Raw genomic sequence first — 20912 nt, forward strand, 5'->3', positions numbered from 1 at the left:
GGGTAATTTTTACCTTTGGAGCCTGGACTTGGAAACTGGGCCTAAAAATCATTAAGATTACAGAACAAGGGGCAATTTAAACTAGTTGTCTCAGTCTTAAAGGCTCCAACAAACAGAATGTGGTCATCTCCCATTCATGCCCACCTGCCCACTCACCCTCATTCTCTATTAGAATGTTGCTTTTGTTCTTAAAAAGTGTGGTAACTACACAGAATATGACAAAATAATGTGCGATTACTTTATGCGAAACCTACAACAGTAACTGTGCAGTTGGGTGATCTTCACAGCTGCATTGGTTCACCAGGGTCATCTTTGTTTACTTCCAGAGGGGTCTGGGGGGCAAAAAAAAGCATATGTCAGGAGGCTCTAGCATTGCTTATGTGTGGAGCAGTCTGATCCTGTTAGCAGGAGGTGCTCAGCCCTGTGGGGATCTGACAGAGTGCAGAGATGTCTGCCACCAGAACCACTGGTAGGTTTGCAGAAGTGGGCTGATCTCGAAAATCATGCTACCAGCTAAACATTGTAAACATCCTGTCAGCTTTACAGACATTAATGTTGACCCTGGGCCACAAATACTCTCTACCTCCATTCTTAAATAAATATAAGAAAATGGGAAGCTGAAGTGTGTCTCAGACAGTAGGTGCCCACCATGCAGGAGGCCGTGGTCTGATCCCAGCACCACATAATCTCAGCAGTCAGGAGCCAGAGGCAGGAGGACTAAGGCAGCCTTGGTTCCATTGCTCTTTCATCCTAGGCTGTGTGTGACATCTGCTCCTTAAAAGTACGTGAAAGAAACCTGGGAAGCTAAGCTCCCAGTTCTGAGTAGCCCACATAGGAGGAGGTAAATTACTGGGAACTTTTTCTAAAAAAAAAAAAAAAACCTGGAAAGAATCTGTTTCTAAAGTCACTAAGGGTTAGATGGTCATGTTTCCTGTGTTAATGCTGCCAGCAGTAAAGAAGTCACTTACAGCAGTAAAGACGTCCACTTACCCCTCCTGGGGGATATTTATATCCCTTCCACATCGTTCCTGCAATGAGAACCATCCATAAGACCACGATCATTCTGGGCCGCCTTGGCTGCTGGTGGCCCGCTGGTTCTTGGAAGGCCTGGATCTATCTGCAGAGTCCTGGGGATCCCTGGCTTCATTCCAGACCAGATGGTGGGTGGCCCAGCATGGCACTTCCTGACTGGTGAACTTTGAGGTCTAGTCTAAACTAAAATGGCCATTTTGAGAGGCCAGCCTCAGACACTAATTGTGACATCAGTTCCTATGACATGGGGAGTTGGGGGGCTCAAGGGTTAGAGCGGCAAAGGTTGGCCAGGACGTTAGGTTTGTTTGGATGAAAGAAACCTGGAAAAGGAGCTACCCCCACTTCGGTTTAGAACCTTAATAAGCCATCTACATAAGCTATGTATTTGCTTAAACTATTCAAGGCAGAAAAGGATTGCTGTGAATAACAGATCAGAACCACCTGGGTTGATTTGGGGGCCATGTAGGATTAACAAACTAAGCAGACAGCAGCTTAGCTATTGTTAAGCTATCCAAGGAAGAAAAGTCTTGCATTTTGTGAAATGATACCCAGCCCCCATCTTGCTGCCTTAAGCCTCCTAGTAACCTCCCTGGGAAAGGAGCAAAAGGAAGATAGGAGCTGCTTCTGGGGCTCTTTCACGGCTGGCACACGGGCTTAGAGTCACATAACTCAATAAACAGTGACTCAATAAACAGATGGCGCTTCTTCCGTTACACCCGCACACTGTGATCCTTTGAACCAGTGGGGCTGAGGGAGAGCCAAAGACCAGCAGCTACCATCTCCTGCTTTTATTATACCTAAGGCTGGGGCTACCATCCCCTGCCTTCTGGGGTGCTTTCCCCCCAAATCCTTCTACTCTTGACTCAGCGTGTTAAGACTATGAAGAGTAGGCTTTATTTATAAATGGCACTGCTCTAAATAAAATAAAATAAAATAAAATAAAATAAAATAATCTGGATGAAATGGGTGGACGGCTGGAAGCCCAGACCAGGGGTTACTGAAAGGGTGTCGCCCTCTGTTCCCAGTGGGAGGAGTGTGAGAAGCACTGAGGTCTGGCTCGAACCACACACACACACACACACACACACCAATAAGGTGGTTGTGCAGTGTTGAGGGTGACCCAGCCACTGTCACCAAAGTTCACTGACAGGTTCTCATTTTCACTGAGTGAAATTTGTAGGGGCTGGAGAGATGGCCCAGCAGTTAAGAGCACTGACTACTCTTCCAAAGGTCTTGAGTTCAAATCCCAGCAACCACATGGTGGCTCACAACCATCCGTAAAGAGATCTGATGCCCTCTTCTGGTGTGTCTGAAGACAGCTACAGTGTACTTCCACTTAATAAATAAATAAATCTTTTAATAAAATAAATAAATTGTAGTTCACTAGTTTTCAAGCTTTGCATTAAACACCTTACATAGATTCCCAAATGTGACCTTCACAAAAATAGTGGATGATCAAAATATCTCCAGTTGTACCAGTGAAGAAACGGACTTTCGCAAGATTTAAACCTCTCAAGTTCTCTCAGTCAGTTGCAAAGTTAGGGCTTAATCTCAAGTTTATGTTAATTCTTGTTTCACAGACCTTCAGAGAGATCCTGAACTGACTTATGCAAGCTAATGCCAGCCATTTAAAACTCTAAGAGTCTTTTTTTAAATGACCAGACCAAGAGTGGGCTTGTGCCTCCAAAATGTTTCTTAGTGCCCAAGCTCAGGTGTCCAGTGTTTTTTTTTGTTTGTTTGTTTGTTTTTTTAAAGATGTATTTATTTATTATATGTAAGTACACTGTAGCTGTCCTCAGGCACCAGAGGGCACCAGATCTCGGTTACGGATGGTTGTGAGCCACCATGTGGTTGCTGGGATTTGAACTCTGGACCTTTGGAAGAGCAGTCGGGTGCTCTTACCCACTGAGCCATCTCACCAGCCCCCTAGTGTTTTTTAAGACAAACACCACAATTGCATCAGTAGCGGGGCCAATCACATCAGTGATTTGGAGTAACCTAGGAACATGTTTTCTTGCAAAACTCAGCACTGTTTTCCAGATACCAAATGACAATTATCTTTGATTTGCACAGCCTCTTAATTATTTTAGTTTTATGTTTTAGCTTGCACAAGATTCAGGTTTTTTTGTTAATATGTCTGGGCCATGTTTAGGGTCACAAAGGTGTTGCTAAGACAGATGCAGCTGCTGGGTGGGTGGGTAGAAGGCTGAGAAGTATCTAAGCAGCTGCAAAGGAAAGCTATGACAAGATGGCAGTGCCTTTGTCATTTCAGTATGAGCCATCTATGGTGGCACATGACTGTAACACTAACACTCAGGAGGCAGAGGAAGATAGAGACCTCTGTGGTCGAGTTTGATGCTAGCCTGATCTATGTAGTGGGTTCCAGGGGCTGCCAGGGCTGTGTCTCAAAAAAGAGAGAGAACAAAGACTCTATTTAGGAAGTGAAAGGAGATGAGGGAGGAGAATGAGAGAGAGTAAAAAGGAGGAGTAACAGGATCAAAGTCTCATATACATGGATACATAGATGCCCTTAATATAATTGTTATTACATATGTATGATAAAATAGCTTATATGGTTAACATACACTAATATGGTTTGAGAAAGAAGGGATTAATAAATGGGAGTTGTTCAGAAGGAGCCCTGTGAGGCACCGTTATTGACAGACTGCCCATCCTCAGCCTGCTTGCCCCAGCAGTAGCCCCCAGGCTTCTTCCCTTCCCTGCATCTGCAGCCATTCCCCTTCTATGGTTTGCCTGTTTCCCACAAGGGTAAAACTTCCCCCTGAGCCTGCAGGGTGTTGGAGCATTCTGTGGCTCAAAGGACCCAGACCAACAGACCTGACTCACTCATAGCAGCAGCTCCTCCTCCAAAGCTTGGATCCTTCTTCGTGCCTTGTTCTCCCGACCAGGCAACCTCTCTTTCCACTTTAGAGTTGGAGGCTGAGTCAGAAAGAAAATTACAGGTAGACATGCCCCACTCATTGATGCCAAGGAAAGTCGCTGTGTGTGGTGATTGAGGAGGGACTGCTCAAACTATACCCCCAGCCCGATGTCCCTAATAGAAACTCATCTACTTGGTTTAAGTTAGTCACCGTGTTCAGTGTAAAATGCTGTAAAAACAAAATACAAAACAAAAACACACAAACAAAAGAATGAAAATGTCATAAAGCCTGGATACAAGTGACATCTAAGCAGAGGTAGGGGACACTAACCTCTCCAGAGAAGAGTGCCCCCCCCCCCCCCCGTGGATGAGGAGAATATACTGGCTTCGTTCTGTCATCCTGACTTCCAATTAGTGGTAAAAACCCTTTCCTCAGAAATCCCAGATGGGATGTGAGGCAGAGCCAGAATGAGAGATCCAGATCCGGGATGCAAGGCTGATACTTACCATCGCCTCTGGAAATGTGCCCATGTAGGTCGCAAGGCCAACAAAAAGCATCCAGCCCAGCACGATCATCACCAAAAGAAAAATAATTTCTGAGCCTCAATCACACGGTAAGGGACTGTTCGCCAAGATCTTGGCAAAGGAGCGAACTCATGAAACTTTCAGTTGACAGACTGTCGCATGTTAGTTCCATTCCTTGGTTCCAAAGGATCTGAGACTCTCTAATGAAGAAGCTGGAGTCTAGGGAGGCATTGTGACATCATTGGTCATGCGACTTGGATTCACTATGTCATAGGTACTTCGGCCATAAGTTCTTTGTGTACATTAATGCACAGCACTACCAAAAAGTAGGAACTATTGTTATAAATAACCCCATTTCACTAGTGAGAAATGAAGGTTCAGAAAGCCCACATGACTTGTACCAGGGGTCACCAGGCATACTACTGATTAAAGATCAGATTTGAAAAGGTGTGGCACTATGACAGCTGCCAATGAAACAAACTGAAGTCTATGAAAATGATACATCTATTGTTTTGAGACAGGGTCTCATTGTAGTCCAAACTGGCCTCAAGCTTTCTATAGAGTAAGCTTGGACCCTGTCCTTGGACCCCTAACCCATTTCTTCCATCTAGCTCTATTTTTATCCCTACAAGACTTCTCCTGTCTTGAAGATAGGGTCCTCTGGAAGAAGAGGGAGGCTTCCTCAAAGCATTAGGTACTCACATTCTTCAATGACCATGGTCAGTTTATTACTGATCCTCTTCTAGATTATCAAAAGCCACAGGAATTCCTGGTCTTTTAAAAGAGGAGGAGGGAGAGGAGAAAGAGGAGGAGGTGGAGGAAGAGAAAGTAGCCACCTCCATTTGACACAATGATTTGCTTCCAAACTATCCTGTGGCAAATTTCCTTTTATGGTCAAACATCCTAGATGAGTGGCCTACACAAAAGTCCCTTCTTTTCAATCTACACCTATTTTTTCATATATTTCATTCTGATCTAGCCCCTAGCGTGGAACTTAGATGCTTGCTAAGACCTCTCTCTCTCTCTCTCTCTCTCTCCCTCCCTCTCTCTCTCTCTCTCTCTCCCTCATCAAACATAGCATATTTTGTTACCTAAGATCTCCACATAATGCCTAGGTGCAGGATGTATACCCTCTACCAATGTTCTTCCTACATACATAAAACTCCACACATACAGATTATAGAGGGTCTTCTCCTTGTTGTTTTGCTAAGGATAACCATACTTTACACACTAATAAGAAACCTGCTTCCCTCATTCTCCCCTACTCCTGCAATAATACATCTGAATCATTAAAATAAATACTACAGAACCATATGTGGTGCCATAGAATCCTAGCTCTAGGGAGGTTAAAGCAGGAGGGTTGCTGTGAGTTCAAGGCCAGCAGCTACTTAGTAAATTCCCTTCTGGTCAGAGCTCTATAGCAAGACCCAGTCTCAAAAATAACAAAATCTGCACATTTTTATTTTGTTTTGTTTTGTTTTGATCTGGAGGCAGCAGAAGGGGACTGGGTTTGTTTCCCATTGGACGTAGTTTGAGCATAGGAGACTTCAAAGCCTTACCCCACAGTATCAAACTTCCTCTAACAAGGCCATATCTCCTTCAATAAAGCCACACATTCCTAATAGTGCCACTCGCTATGGGCATTCAAACACATGAGTCGGGCTGGCAAGATGGCTCAGTGGGAAAGAGCACTGACTGCTCTTCTAAACGTCCTGAGTTCAAGTCCCAGCAACCACATGGTGGCTCACAACCACCGGCAATGAGATTTGACCCCCTCTTCTGGTGTGTCTGAAGACAGCTACAGTGTACTTATGTATAATAATAAATAAATCTTTGGGCTGGAGTAAGCAGAGCCAACTGGAGCAAGCAGGGTTGACCGGAGTGAGCAGAGGTCCTAAAATACAATTCCCCCAAAACACATGAAGGCTCACAACCATCTGTACAGCTACAGTGTACTCACATACATAAAATAAATGAATAAATCTTAAAAAAAAATGGGTCTATGGGAGTCAAACCTAGTCAAACCACCACACAGTCCTTATATAAGAACACACCCAAAAGATCATCTACCATGATCAAGTAGACTTTTTACCCAACAGATGCAGGTTCAATATAAGAAAACCGATCGTTGTAATCCACCAGAGAAACAAATAAACAGAAAGAAAGGAACTGCATGATACAATAGATGTAGGAAAAGCCTTTGACAAATCCAACACCTCTTCATAAGAAAACTTCTGGAAAGATTAGGGATAAAAGGGACATACCTAAACATAATAAAGGCAGTTTACAGAGAGCTCATAGACAACATCAACTTAAATGGAGAGGAACTCAAGGCAATTCTAGAGAGAGAGAATCTTATGTATTATATGGATGCATTACCTACCAATTAAAAAGCCTATGGCCTACGGCTTGAGCAAAGAATGAGAGGTGGGAAATCTGGAAGGCAGAGAGGATCCTGGAAGAGATCCAAATGGGAAGAGCTGCCCAGGAAGATGTGGGGAGACAGATGCATAGTACCTGAACACAGGGAACCAGCCACATGGCAGAATGTAGGTTAAAATAACTGGGTTATCTAAGTTATGATCTAGTCAGAGAAGAGCCTAGCTTTTAGCCAAGGTATTTGTAAACATAGTTTGAGTCTGAGTCTTATTTCTAGGAGCATGGGACTGGGAGGAAGAACCAGGCATAACTTTTATACAATTCCACTAAAATCAGGAACAATGCAAGGCTGCCACTCTCTCCACATCTGTTCAGTACATTACTTGAGCTCTAGAGCAATAAGAAAATTGGAAGAGAGCAGGACATGGTGGCGCACGCCTTTAATCCCAGCACTTGGGAGGCAGAGGCAGGTGGATTTCTGAGTTCAAGGCCAGCCTGGTCTACAGAGCGAGTTCCAGGACAGCCAGGGCTACACAGAGAAACCCTGTCTTGAAAAACCAAAAAAAAAAAAAAAAAAAAGAAAGAAAAGAAAAAAAATTGGAAGAGAATAAGTTAAAACATTTTTATTTGCATGTGATTTGATGGTGTTCAGAAGTGACCCTAAAAATTGCACTGATGAATGCCAACCATTGATAAATACTTTCAGCAAAGTAGCTGGATACAAAATAGACTCAGAAAACTCAGTAGCCCTCCTACATACAAACAACAAATTGACTAAGAAAGAAATCAGAGAAACAACATCTTTTACTGTTGCCCCAAATAACATGAAATATCTTGGGGGTAACTCTAACCAAGCAAGTAAAACACTTTTATGATTAAAAAAACAAATCTTCAGGAACAATTTGAAGAAGATGGAAAGATCTCTCATGCTCATGGACCGGTGGGATTAACATAGTAAAAATGACCAGCCTACCAAAAGCAAGCTATAGATTCAATGCAACCCACTATCAACATCCCAATACATTGATTCACAGATCTTGAAAGGACAATTTTCAGCTTCCTATGGAAACCACAAAAAAAGGAAAAAAAAAAAAAACCCCAGGATATCTAAAAAAAATCCTGAACAATAAAGGAAATGTTGGAGGTCTCACCACTCCTGATTTCAAGTTGTACTACACACAGTGTTATGATACAAACAGCATAGTATTGGAATAAAAACAGACACATTGATCATGAGACTGAATTTTAAGACCCAGACATAAACTCATACATATATTGACACCTAATTTTTGATAAACTAGAAATTCACTCTGGAAAAAAAAAAAAGACATCTGGCGCTGGTCAAACTGGGTGTCTGCATGCAGAAGACTAAGAACAGATCACGGCGTACAAAACTCAAGTCCAAGTGGACATAATACCAAATACAATGAGCCTGATATAAGAGAAAGTGGGCCTTTGATGAAGACTGCCCCCATTGCACAGCTGTAGCCATTTTGTTCCATGCCTGCCAACTACTTCATACTGTTACTACATACCCTCTATGTTCTGTGTATTATGAGGTTTGTTAATCTTAAACTCTGCGCCATGCGTGGTGGTGCACGCCTTTAATCCCAGCACTCGGGAGGCAGAGGCAGGTGGATTTCTGAGTTCGAGGCCAGCCTGGTCTACAAAGTGAGTTCCAGGACAGCCAGGGCTATACAGAGAAACCCTGTCTCGAAAAACCAAAAAAAAAAAAAAAAGAAAAAAAGAAAAAAGAAACTCTGCAACTCTAAGGACCCATTGATTAAAGTATTTATCAACGGTTGGCATTCACCAGTGCAATTCTTAGGGTCACTTCTGAGCACTATCAAATCACATGCAAATAAAAATATTTTAACTTCACATAGGACCCATCAAGGCAGCCCTTCCAACACCTGTGTAAGAAATCATTGTGGGGTTTGTAGTTTTAGCCTTTATGAGTGGAAATAGAAAAATGTTTGAGGTCATAAACTCAGCCCTCAAATTCTGAGCTATAGCCCTGATTGATCAGTCTTAGGGTGTGCATTCAATAAACCATCCTGTTTGACTGAGATCGTTGTTAGTGTGGTTTGTAGGCAACCCCTGGGCCCCAACAACCTTGAATACCTTGGTATAGGAGAAGACTTTCTGAACAGAACTCTGATAGTGTAGCCACTGATTAACAATTACCAAATGGGACCTCGTGAAACTGAAAAGCTATTGTAAGGCAAAGGACACTGGCATTCAGACAAAGCAGAAGCCTAGGAAATGGGAAAAGATTTTTGATAACTGCATATCTGACAGAGGCCTAATATCAAAAATATAAAAAGAACACAAGAAACTAGATATTAAAAAAAAAACTAATAATCCAATTAAAATGGTATACAGATCCAAACAGAGAATTCTCAATAGTGGAACATCAAATGTCTGAGAAACAAACAAATGTTCAACATCCTTAACCATCAGGGGAATACAAATCAAAACTACTTTGAGATTCTATCTTATACCTGTCAGGCTAGTTAAGATCAATAACAGGAGTGATATCTCTCATACTGGTAAGGATATGGAGCAAGGGGAACACCCCTCCCTCACTGGGAGGAGTGAAAACTTATACAGTCAAAATGGAAATCAGTGGGGCGGCTCATCAGAAATATGGGGATGGGGGCTGGAGAGATAGCTCAGCGGTTAAGAGCACTAACTGCTCTTCTGAGGGTTCTGAGTTCAAATCCAAGCAACCACATGGTGTCTCACAACCATCCGTAATGAGATTGGATTCCCTCTTCTGGTATGTCTGAAAACAGCTACAGTGTACCTACATATAATAAGTAAATAAATCTTACAAAAACAAAAACCAGAATTATGGGAATGGATCTTCCTCATGATCTAGCTGCACCACTACCCAAGGGATGCTTTTTCCTACCACAGAGACACTTGCTCAACCATGTTTATTGCTGCTCTATTCATAAAAGCCAGAAATTGGAAATAACCTAGGTAACCCTTCACAGGAAAAGGATAAAGAATATACAGTACTGATGGACCAGCCTGACTCCATCTTAAGGATGGAAACCAGTTTGCTGTAAGGTTAAAACAAGTTCATTTCTGTTGGTTGCAAAATTCAAATGGACAGTGCTTAAGCCTGTATGCAGAATTTGACAGGCTTACCATCCTATGGAGTCTGAATCACACTGTGAATGTACATTGAGAAGATTTTCTGCCAAATGATTTTGAAATGTGCAGCTGAATTCTATGTAACCAAAATTCCTCTGGACATCTCCTGACCCTTGAAAACTCCCTAGCCTTGCAGTTTGGGGGACTATATAAACCTTACCCTTTCCTGTATCCGATGCTATATTTCCAAACCCTGCTTTACAGAGATATCCCTGTCCTACAGAAAATAAAGCTTGCTTAATTTGACAAAAGAGTATGAGTGATGGTCTATACTCTTGTTCAGTGGGAATAACAATACATTTACACAACAGGATATTACTCAGCTGGTAACAAAAATGACATCATGAAATTTTCGGGCCAATGCCTAGAACTTAGAAACAAGAAAAAAATCATCCTGAGGAAGGTAACCCAGACCCTGAAAGACAACTGTGATATGTGTTTTCCCTTATATGCGTATCTATCTCTATGTATGTCTATCTTTCTATCTCGATCGTGTCTGTATGTGTGTGTGTGTGTGTGTCTGCATGTGTGGTGTCTATATGTGTCTGCGTGTGTGTGTGTGTCTGTGTGTGTGGTGTCTATGTGTGTGTCTGTCTGTGTGTGTCTGCCTGTGTTCATGTCTGTGTGTGTGTGTGTCATGCCTGTGTGTGTCTGCCTGTGTGTGTGTGTGTGTCTGTGTGTGTGGTGTCTATGTGTGTGTCAGTCTGTGTGTATCTGCCTGTGTTCATGTCTGTGTGTGTCTGCCTGTGTTCATGTCTGTGTGTGTGTGTCATGCCTGTGTGTGTCTGCCTGTGTGTGTGTCTGTGTGTGTAGTGTCTATGTGTGTGTCTGTGTGTGTCTGTGTGTGTCTGCCTGTGTTCATGTCTGTGTGTGTGTCATGCCTGTGTGTGTCATGCCTGTGTGTGTGTGTCATGCCTGTGTGTGTGTGTGTGTGTGTGTATAATGTAACCGAGACGCAGAAGAGGAATGGGAGGTGGGAGGTGGTTCAGGTGTAAAGCATGAGTAGAAACAGGACTGAGGGAAAGATTGCGAGTCACAGAATTCAGTTGCGTTTGAGGGGAAATCAGGGAACCTAGAGCAGTGGAAAGTAACAATAAACTGACTCTTAGTGGCATTTTGTTATACTTATAGATGGGTGCCTTCATCAGCCATCATAAGGATGGCTTCCTCAGCCTAGCGGAGGTGCCTCACACCCTTAATTGCAGCACTCAGGAAACAGGCAGTTGGATCTCTGTGAGTTCAGGGTCAGCAGAGCTACAGGGAATAACTCTGACTAGAAAAACAAATGAGCAAACAAGCAAACAAACAAGAGTGGCTTCCTCCTGCAGCAGATGGAAACGAATTCTGACACTGCCAAACAGTATATACAGACAGACAGACAGACAGAAACAGAGAGAGAGACAGAGAGGCCTTGAAATACACCACTGGAGTCTCTGATTCTTGTGCCTGCTCCTGGGGCTTTTATTTTTCTGTTGGCTTGTCATGTCCAACTTCCATATGACAGTTTTTGTTTCATCTTATTATATTTTACTGTGTTATGTTTTGTTGTTATCTCTCAGAAGCCTGTTCTTTTTCGAATGAGAGACAGAAATGGAGTGGATCCTGATGGAATCGGGGAGGGGAAGAGGTTTGAAGGAATAGAGGTAGGGAAATTTGTATTCAGATTCTATAGTATGAGAAGAGAATCTATGTTTAGTAAAATGGAAACAAAGACAACTACAAATGCAATTTTCCGTGTCTGGAATCCACTCCCACCTTCTCCGGCTCTGGCCTGTGCAGCACATAACTTGCATGTCTTCTAGGTTCTGGCAGCTCCACCCCACTCCTGCTGCTGTTCTGGGTAATCCTCCCATAGTTACTGCTATCTCCCAAATGCTGGGGTCTTCTGCTGCAACTGGGCCGCACTTTCATCAATAGCCTCACCTGGGCTAGCTTCAGGGCCACCAGCTCTGCTACACAGTGCCAAGCCTCAGCTGCTCTCCATGACCCCTTCAGACCTTCAAAACCAGCAACACCTGGGGTACTCCTCTGTAAAATGGCTAGCCGTTTTTAATAACCAGTTCTCTTAGCTCCCCGCTAGCCCTTTTCCCAGGTTTAAACATTTCTCCCAACTGTTCCACCCTCAGTTTCCCAAGAGTGTGCTTAAACAGTCCCTTCTCCCAGTTTTCCCAATACTAGCAGCTCCAAACTGTAACAACTGATCTAGCCTGTCTTCTCAGCACAGCATCTCCTGGCTCAGCTGTCTTCTAACACAATCTTCTAAACCATCTGCCTTCTCTTCTCTTCTAGCCCATCCCCTTTCCCTTTTCTTTCTTTGGCTGACTTTCGTTCATTCGTTTGTTTGCTTGTATGTTTGTTTGTTTGTTTGTTTTTAATAACCTATCCAGTTCCCAGAAATCCAAGAGGCAAATAACACTGAAGCTCTTAGGGTCAAACAGTTCTAACAGCTAAGAATTCTTTAAGGGCCAGTAGATCCCCAGCTGGGGACCCTTTAAAGGGCCAGGCCAGGTGCACAAGACAAATCACACTACTTCTTATATAAAGAAATTCAGCTGCCAGCACAAGGCAAAACCTTGGGGAAGCCATGAACTAAGCTACTGTGTGTTTCCGGAAGATTTTGCCTCAATGATGCTGGTCTTTTTTCTTTTTCTTTTAATGTTTTATTTATATTGTTTTATTTTATTTTTAAAAAGCCAAGACTTTTATATAATTTTTTTTTAATTGGGGGAACGGGTCTCTAGTGGATGGGCCTGGGGGCCTCACTGCGCAGCTTGTTCATTGGCACTGCCCCCAGAATCCTGTGGCTTCGTCACGTATGGAAGCTCCAGAGGACTAGAAAAGAGGTGGCTGCGCAGAGCTTCAAAGGTGTCATCTGCTCAGAAGGCCAGGCCTATTGTGGCTGGGGCCAGGAGCTGTGCTGTCTGACTAGTGACGGCCAAACTCAGAGTTTTCCTGTCATGAAGGAGTTGGTCCTTGTATAGCTTCTGCTTCTCCCGCGGCTGCTTAGGGATGCCCTGGACGTTACGCTTCAGCTCGAACACGGTGCTCGACTCCTTGACTTCAGTGAAGATGATGGTCTTATGGCTCCCGATCATGAGAAACGCGTCCTGAAGACACCAGGCTGACATCAGTGCTTGTCTGAAGCAGAGCCCCTGAAGCCCCCCACCCCCCAGCCCTGCGTCGCTCCTCCCGTGCCCGCTCACCTATGTTTTATCTTTGATGTTATATGCGTCGGTGTTTTGCTTGCATGTCTGTCTGCCTGGGTGCGGGTATCAGATGTCCTGGAACTGGTTATGGACAATTTTTGAGCTGCCATGTAGGTGCCTGGAATTGAACCCAGGTCTTCTGGAAGAGCAACCAGTGCCGTTAACCACTTGAGCCATCTCTAGAGCCCCTGCTTGGTTTTTTGGTTTTTTTTTTGTTTTTTTCCCTTGATCATTGAAAATTTCTCCGCTCCAGTGACCAGCATCAAGTATCACAGCAAAGCAAAGGTTTCATCTAGTGGCCTGGTATCTTGTGAACCACAGCTGATTCTCCAACCCTCAACTTAATCAGAACCACCAGGAAGGATCTTGGCAAGACCGGAGAGCCTGCTGATACTCAGGGTGAGTTAGTCAGTAAGGCTAGTGTGTAGATAAGATAGTGAGGGTGGGGTGGATATATCTACTAAGAATGAGGACGTATCCCTCTCTTTTTTTTTTTTTTTTGGTTTTGGTTTTTCGAGACAGGGTTTCTCTGTGTAGTCCTGGCTGTCCTGGAACTCACTTTGTAGACCAGGCTGGCCTCGAACTCAGAAATCCGCCTGCTTCTGCCTCCCAAGTGCTGGGATTAAAGGCGTGCGCCACCACCGCCCGGCTTTTTTTTTTTTTTTTTTTTTTTTTTTTGAGAAAGGGGGGGGGGGGAGAGGGAGAGGAGAGACAGAGCTTTCTTTCTTTTTTTTTTTTTTTTTTTTTTTTTTAAACAATATTTATTATATGTAAGTACACTGTAGCTGTCTTCAGACACTCCAGAAGAGGGCGCCAGATCTCGTTGCGGATGGTTGTGAGCCACCATGTGGTTGCTGGGATTTGAACTCTGGACCTTCGGAAGAGCAGTCGGGCGCTCTTACCCACTGAGCCATCTCACCAGCCCCCCGCCACACATCTTGCAGGTGGGACGAATTGTAGATTAAAACTTTGGTGATTGGGCTGGTCTCCTACTCCTTCCACTGCCTGATTATGGAAAATGGCAGATTCAGGGACCATATCCCCCACTGCTAGGAGGACTATCTAGGGTCACCCTGATAAATTCCTGGGAGTGTGTATAGCCCTTGGTTTCTAACTCCTCCCAGATATGTAGCAGCCCATTCCAGTCGTCTGTCCTTATACTCTCTCCCCCCCGTCCCTCATACCTAATCCCTACTGTTTCCATCCCCTACTTTTCCCCCATCCAGTCCTCTCTCCCTTTCCACCCAAGATGTCTGCTGTTTTCTGCTTCTCAGTGAGAGTCAGTCATCTCTCTTTAGCCTTTCTTATTACTTAGCTTCTTTGACCTGTAAACTGTAGCATGGTCATCCTTTATCTTTTCACTAATATCCACTTATAAGTGAGCACAATACCATATTTGTCTTCCTGGGTCTGAGTTACCTCACTCAGGATGATATTTTCTAGTTCCACTCATTTGCCTAAATTTTCATGATGTTCTTGTTTATAATGCCTGAATAATACTGCATTGTGTAAATGTACGACATTTTCTTTATCCATTATTTGGTTGAAAGGACGTCTAGGCTGTTTCCAGTTTCTGGCTATTATAAATTAAGCTGCTGTGAACATAGTGGAGCAAGTGTCCTTGGGTGTGGTGGAGCATCTCTTGGGTGTATGTGCATGAGTGGTATAGCTGGGTCTAGTCTCAATTTTCTGTGAAACTGCTGAGCTGATTTCCAAAGTGGCTGTACATGTTTGCACTCCCACGAGCCGTGGAGGAGCGTTCTCTTCTTCACAACCTCAACAATCTGAGTTGTGATTTGAGTTTTTGATCTTAGCCATCTGACAGGTGTGAGATGGAATCTCAGAGTCATTTTGCTTTACATTACCCTGATGACTGAGGATGTTGACTATTTCTTTAAGTGCTTCTCATCCATTAGACATTCCTCTGTCAAGAGTTCTCTGTTTAGCTCTGTTTCTCTGTTTTAAAATTGGGTTATTTGGTTTGTTGATGTCTAGTTTCTTGGATTCTTTACATAGTTTTGATATCAGCCCTCTGTTGGATGTGGAGTTGGTAAAAAAAAAAAAAAAAATCTTTTCTCATTCTGTAGGTTGCTGTTTTGTTCTCTTGATGCCATTCTTGCTTTACAGTAAAAACTTTCAGTTTCATGAGGTTCCATTTATTAATTGTTGATCTCAGCACTGGGGCTGTTGGTATTCTGTTTAGGAATTTATTCATCTCCTATGCCAATGTGATCATGGTTATTTCCCACTTTCTGTTCATTAGTTTCAGTGTATGTGGTTTTATGTTGAGGTCTTTGAACCACTTGGATTTAATTTTTGTGTAGGGTGATAGCCATGGATCTATTTGCATTCCTCTTCATGCAGACATTGAGTTAGACTAGTACTATTTGTTAAAGGTGCTTTCTTTTTTCCATTGTATAGTTTTGGCTGCTTTGTCAAAAATCCAATGTCCATAGTTGGGTGAATTTACTTATGAGCCTTTGATGCAATCCCACTGTTTAATGTGTATGTCTTTATGCCAGTAACATGTGTTTCTTTTCTTTCTTTCTTTCTTTCTTTCTTTCTTTCTTTCTTTCTTTTTTTTTTTTTTTTTTTTTTAATTACTATGGCTCTGTAGTAGTGGTTGAGTCCAGGGATAGTATACCTCCAAAGATTTTTATTGTACAAGATTCTTTTAGCTATCCTGGGGTTTTTGTTTTTTCATATAAAGGTTCATATCAATCCCAAGTATGGGTGGGAATTTTGATGGGAATAGCATTGAATCTGTAGGTTGCTTCTGGTAGGACAGCCCCTTTTCCTGTTAATCCTACTGATCCATGAGCATAAGCGATCTTCCCACCTTCTGATATCTTCTTCAGCATCTTTCTTCAAATACTTGGAATTCTTTTTTTTTTTTTTTGGTTTTTTAAGACAGGGTTTCTCTGTGTAGTTCTGGCTGTCCTGGAACTCGCTCTGTAGACCAGGCTGGCCTTGAACTCAGAAATCCTCCTGCCTCTGCCTCCCAAGTGCTGGGATTAAAGGTGTGTGCCACCACTGCCCAGCTGGAATTCTTTTCCTATAGGCCTTTCACTTGCTTGGTTAGAATTACACCTAGATATTTTCTATTATTTGTCTAATATGAAGTGTGTAGTTCCCCTAATTTCTTTCTCAGCCAGTTTATCATTTCTATATAGGAGGGCTACAGGTTTTTCTTTTTTCTTTTTTACTTAATTTTGTATCAAGCCACTTTGCTGAAGGTGTTTATCAGCTGTAGGAGTTCCCTGGTAGACTTTATGGGGTCACTCACGTATATCATTATATCATCTGTGAATAGTGATACTTTGACTTCTTTCTTTCCAACTCTTATCCCCCTGATCTCCTTTTGTTGTTTATTGCTCTATCTAAAATTTCAAGTACGTTGTGAAGAAATATGGAAAGAGTGCACAGCCTTTCCTTGTCTCTATTTTTTGTGTAATTGCTGTAAGTTTCTCTCTATTTGATTTGATGTTGACAATTGGCTTGCTGTGTATTGCATTTTTTGTGTTTGTGTATGTTTCTTGTATCTCTAGTCTTTCTAAGCCTTTTATCATAAAAGGGTGTTGAACTGTGTCAAAGACTTTTTCAACACTTAATGAGAAGATCATGTGTTCTTTGTTTACAGGATGGATTCCATTGATGAATTTTTATATGTTGAACTATCTCTGCATAGCTGTACAAAGCCTATTTCATAATGGGAACTAATGTTTTTTATATGCTCTTGAATTTGGTTTATAAGTATGTTGGCATCAATGTTCACAGGGAAATTGGTCTGAAATTCTCTTTGTTGTCTCTTTGTGTGGCTTATGTGTCAGGCTGACTGTGGTCTTACAAAGTAAATCTGACAGTGTTCCTTCTGTTTCAATTTTGTAGAATCATTTGAGCAGTATTGGTATTAGTTCTTCTTTGAAAGTCTGGTAGAATTCTTCACTAAAACCATATGGTGATAGGTTTTGTTTTTGTTTGTTGTTGTTTTCTTTTTTTGTTGGCATATTTTTAATAAGTGCTTCCCATTGCCACAGATAATCAGAGGACACTCTGTAACTCCAAGATGCTCCAAGGTGCTCTTACCCGCTGAGCCATCTCACCAGCCCCCGTAAATTTCTTACTCTTAAGAGATACATCCTTAATCTGTAGGTTTGATGTCCAGCTCATTCTGCCTCCATTCTTCTTGGGTTTAAAAACCTTAGGGTTCTGGGTAGAGACCAAGTCCCAGGCTTTTCTCTAAGCAGCTTCAGATTTGAGACACAATTGGCATACCATGCCTCTCCTGATCTCTGCTTTTTTTTTTTTTTTTTTTTTTTTTTTTTTTTTTTTTTTTGTCTTTCTAGATCTGGTTCCAGAATTGATGTGCTGGGGAGTACCAGAAGAAGGCTCAAAAACTCCCCGGGAAGCCTGGATGTGGGACTCAAGATAGGCCTACAGACCCCAAAGGCTGGGAACTTACTGTTTCCTCTGCCAGTGCAGTTTCTTTGTGCCAGAAACATATGGAAGTCTGCTGTCCTGAACTCAGTCCACCGAGTTCCTCCCCAGACCAGGAATCCATCTTCTCTAACACTGATCCAGCCTGTACGGAGCTCTACCCAAAAATACAAGCTCTAGGCAGCAGAGGGGAAAAAGCTATAGTAAAAAGGTGGAAGCAAGGCCAGAGTACTGTGCTAGATCTGCAGCCCCAAAGGCAGCGCCTTTCCCCTGGCCTCTGACTGTGGGCATTCCTTGTCCCAGAGACATTCTGTCTTAATTGTTCTCCTCTGCTTAGCCCTCCAAATATTTCCCCAGATTCAGAATCCACGTTTGCTATGTGGGGAGAGACCATGTGTCAGCCCTCCTCCCCCACTAAGCTCAGTATGTTCTGGAATCTGTCTTCTCCATTGCTCAGACCAACAAGAGTCTCTCACGTGAAGCCCTGGTGTCTGTACAGGTTGACCAAGCCGCACTAGAGACAATCGCAGACCAATCAGCAGCAGCTTATGAAATAGCTACACACCCAGCTCTACCCCAAGGCCTTCCCTAAAGGAGCTCCAAACACCATCACAGCTTCAGAAACTCTGGTGGTAGCTGTGAAGGTATCTAGAAGCACAAGGGAAACTCCATTCAAAGGCGGGGGTGGGGTGGGGTGGGGGTGTGTTTTTAAATTTTTTTCAAATTTGATTTTATATTAAATATTTTTACTATATAGAAAATATACAGCTATTTTAACATAACATTTTTACTGATTCTTAGAATGTTAGATCAAACACTACCTGGTCATATTCATTTCCCCATCCTTCCAAATCCACCCAAACTTGTAACCTTCCATAACAAAAATAGTTAGAAAATAAAATAAAATAAAAACAAACAGGACCAATTTGTATTCTCTACGTACTCATCAGAGTGTGGTTGTACTCTTTGTGGACTGCTGGTTTGTTTTTTTGTTTTTATTTTTGTTTTTCCAACGAGGTGTGTTTTATTTTCACCAATTGTACAAATAATTTTCTATAATATCCCAGGGAAAACCGGTGAAACTTGGCAGTCCAAGCGGCCGGTGGCATCAGCTCAGTGTCCGGGTTCACAGTGCAGCTTGTGACTCGCGTCCATCTTGCAGGTGGCTCTTCCTCCACATCACAAGGGGGTCTTGGAGATGATGGGGTGGGGTGGGGTGGGGTGGGGTGGGGAAATCTTCGTCTTTTCCTGTTCAATGGTCTCCTTGGTCGGCAGAGTGTTCTGCTCCTGTGTCTCGGTTTTCTTCAGCTTGGCCTTGTCAAAGCTGGCCATTTCCCCCCATGTCTGGCTTGTCTGCCATTTTCTTACAACTCATGGATTCTCGTTCTGAGCTCACGTTCCAGTTGCTTCCACTGCAGCAAGAGACCTATGAGCTGCTGCTTAAACTCAACTGAGTCCTTCCCCTCCTTCACCCTTGCCAGAAGCCATCCCTCGTGAAGGGCTGCACTTCAGCATCTCGGCCCATTTTAAGGAGCTCTGTTTGCATACTCGAAGACTTTGACAAGTCGAAGGCCTGGTATACTTGGAGATACACCCTGACTCCAAGCAACTCCTCTCACCCCCTTGACCGGTCCAGGCCTTTGTAGCAAGGAAGAGGTGTGTTAGTGCATACCCTTAATCTCAGAATTGGGGATATTAAACAGCCCTATTTGTCATGGCTTCGTGCCACTGTGGTTTATTTAGTGCGATTGTTTTGGTTTTTTTTTTTTAATTGAAAATATTCATTCCTTATTGTTGGATTATATGTTCTTTAAATAAAAGAAAAAACTAGGGGCTGGTGAGATGGCTCAGTGGGTAAGAGCACCCGACTGCTCTTCCGAAGGTCCGGAGTTCAAATCCCAGCAACCACATGGTGGCTCACAACCATCCGTAACGAGATCTGGCACCCTCTTCTGGAGTGTCTGAAGACAGCTACAGTGTACTTACATATAATAAATAAATAAATCTTTAAAAAAAAAAAAAACTACTGCAAAATTAAATGGTTTTGCCAGACTTCCCCCACCCCAAAATATTTATACATGTGAATGCCTGCAATGTATGTATGCAAGTGTCTTGGACTTGGAGGAAGAAAAGCGTGTAGGATCTCCTGGAGTAAAACTATAGGCATTCCAGGTCTCACGTGTGTGTTCTGGGAAACGAGCTCAGATCCCCTGCCAGAGCCACAGTTCCTCCTAAGCAGTGAGCTCCCTCCGTTCTTACAGATTAATAATTATATAAACCATTCCCCCTTCCCTTTTCCTCTGGGAATGGGGAGGCCACCTGAGTATCCCTTCACCCTGACACATCACATTTCTGCAGGACTAGGCATATCCTCTCCCACTGAAGCCAGGCAAGGCAGCCCAGCTAGGGGAATGGGATCCACAAACAGAAAACGATTGAGATAGTCTCTGCTCAAGTTCAGGGACCTGCATGAAGACCAAGCTGCCCATCTGTTACATATGTGTGGAGTTCTTTGTCTAGACCATGGTAGCTCTGTGTTTGTGGCTCCATCTCTAGAAGCCAGCAAGTGTCCAGATTAGTTGACTCTGCTGGCCTTTCCACAGAGTTCCTACCCCCTTCAGAGCCTTCAATCTTTCCCCCCAACACTTCCAGAAGAGTCTCAGAGGACCATTTCGCTAGGCTCCCGAGTGCAAGCATAACAGAGTATCAGTAGTAGTGTTAGGAATTCGTGCTTGCCAATGAAATAGTTTCAAGTTGGACTGGTTATTGTTCATCCATTCCATCTGTCTCTGCTCCATCTTTGTCCCTGCGTTTTATTAGAGAGGACAAATTTTGGGTCAAAACCTTTGCGGTGGGTTAGTGTCCTGATCCGCCCCCCCCCCCAAGTGGGGTCCCTCAGCAATCAAGCAAAACAAAATTGTTGTGTTGGAGCTCAGTGGGCAGAGTGGTCACCATCCTCACTACCAAGTCTACTAGGTGGTGGGTCAGGCTGGTAACCCCAGCTCTTCGGTGTCATTATCAACTGCACAGCACATTCAAGGGCAGTTTGTGATACTTAAGGCCCTACATGAACCAAAAGTATTGATACTTTTCTTTTCTTTTCTTTCTTTCTTTCTTTCTTTCTTTTTTTTTTTTTTTTTTTTCCGAGACAGGGTTTCTCTGTATAGCCCTGGCTGTCCTGGAACTCACTTTGTAGACCAGGTTGGCCTCAAACTCAGATATCCGCCTGCCTCTGCCTCCTGAGTGCTAGGATTAAAGGCGTGCGCCGCCACACCTGGCTGATTACT

At 43.1% G+C, this 20912-nt stretch overlaps 1 protein-coding gene and 2 pseudogenes across 2 annotated transcripts; all 3 read right to left on the reverse strand.

The window, feature by feature from the left end:
• Positions 1–216: 216 nt before the first annotated feature.
• Misfa (mitochondrial sheath formation associated) lies at positions 217–4649 on the reverse strand. Of its 2 annotated transcripts, none has more exons than XM_029480091.2 (4): positions 4421–4649; positions 3880–3972; positions 991–1028; positions 217–332 (listed from the first exon to the last, which is right to left on the reverse strand). In XM_029480091.2, the coding sequence occupies exons 1-2, from the start codon at positions 4487–4489 to the stop codon at positions 3880–3882; spliced, it is 162 nt and encodes a 53-aa protein (XP_029335951.1). In that variant the 5' UTR covers positions 4490–4649; the 3' UTR covers positions 217–332; positions 991–1028. The 2 variants fall into 2 exon arrangements, with proteins under 2 accessions (XP_029335951.1, XP_029335950.1); XM_029480090.2 differs by having other exon boundaries at positions 3871–3972.
• Positions 4650–12741: 8092 nt separating this feature from the next.
• LOC110297513 (elongin-B pseudogene) lies at positions 12742–13077 on the reverse strand (annotated as a pseudogene).
• Positions 13078–18804: 5727 nt separating this feature from the next.
• Positions 18805–18985, reverse strand: LOC110297510 (thymosin beta-10 pseudogene; annotated as a pseudogene).
• Between the last annotated feature and the right edge of the window lie 1927 nt (positions 18986–20912).

Source organism: Mus caroli, unplaced genomic scaffold (assembly GCF_978045245.1).
Source record: "Mus caroli unplaced genomic scaffold, Mus_caroli_1 scaffold_8, whole genome shotgun sequence".
NCBI lineage: Eukaryota > Metazoa > Chordata > Mammalia > Rodentia > Muridae > Mus > Mus caroli.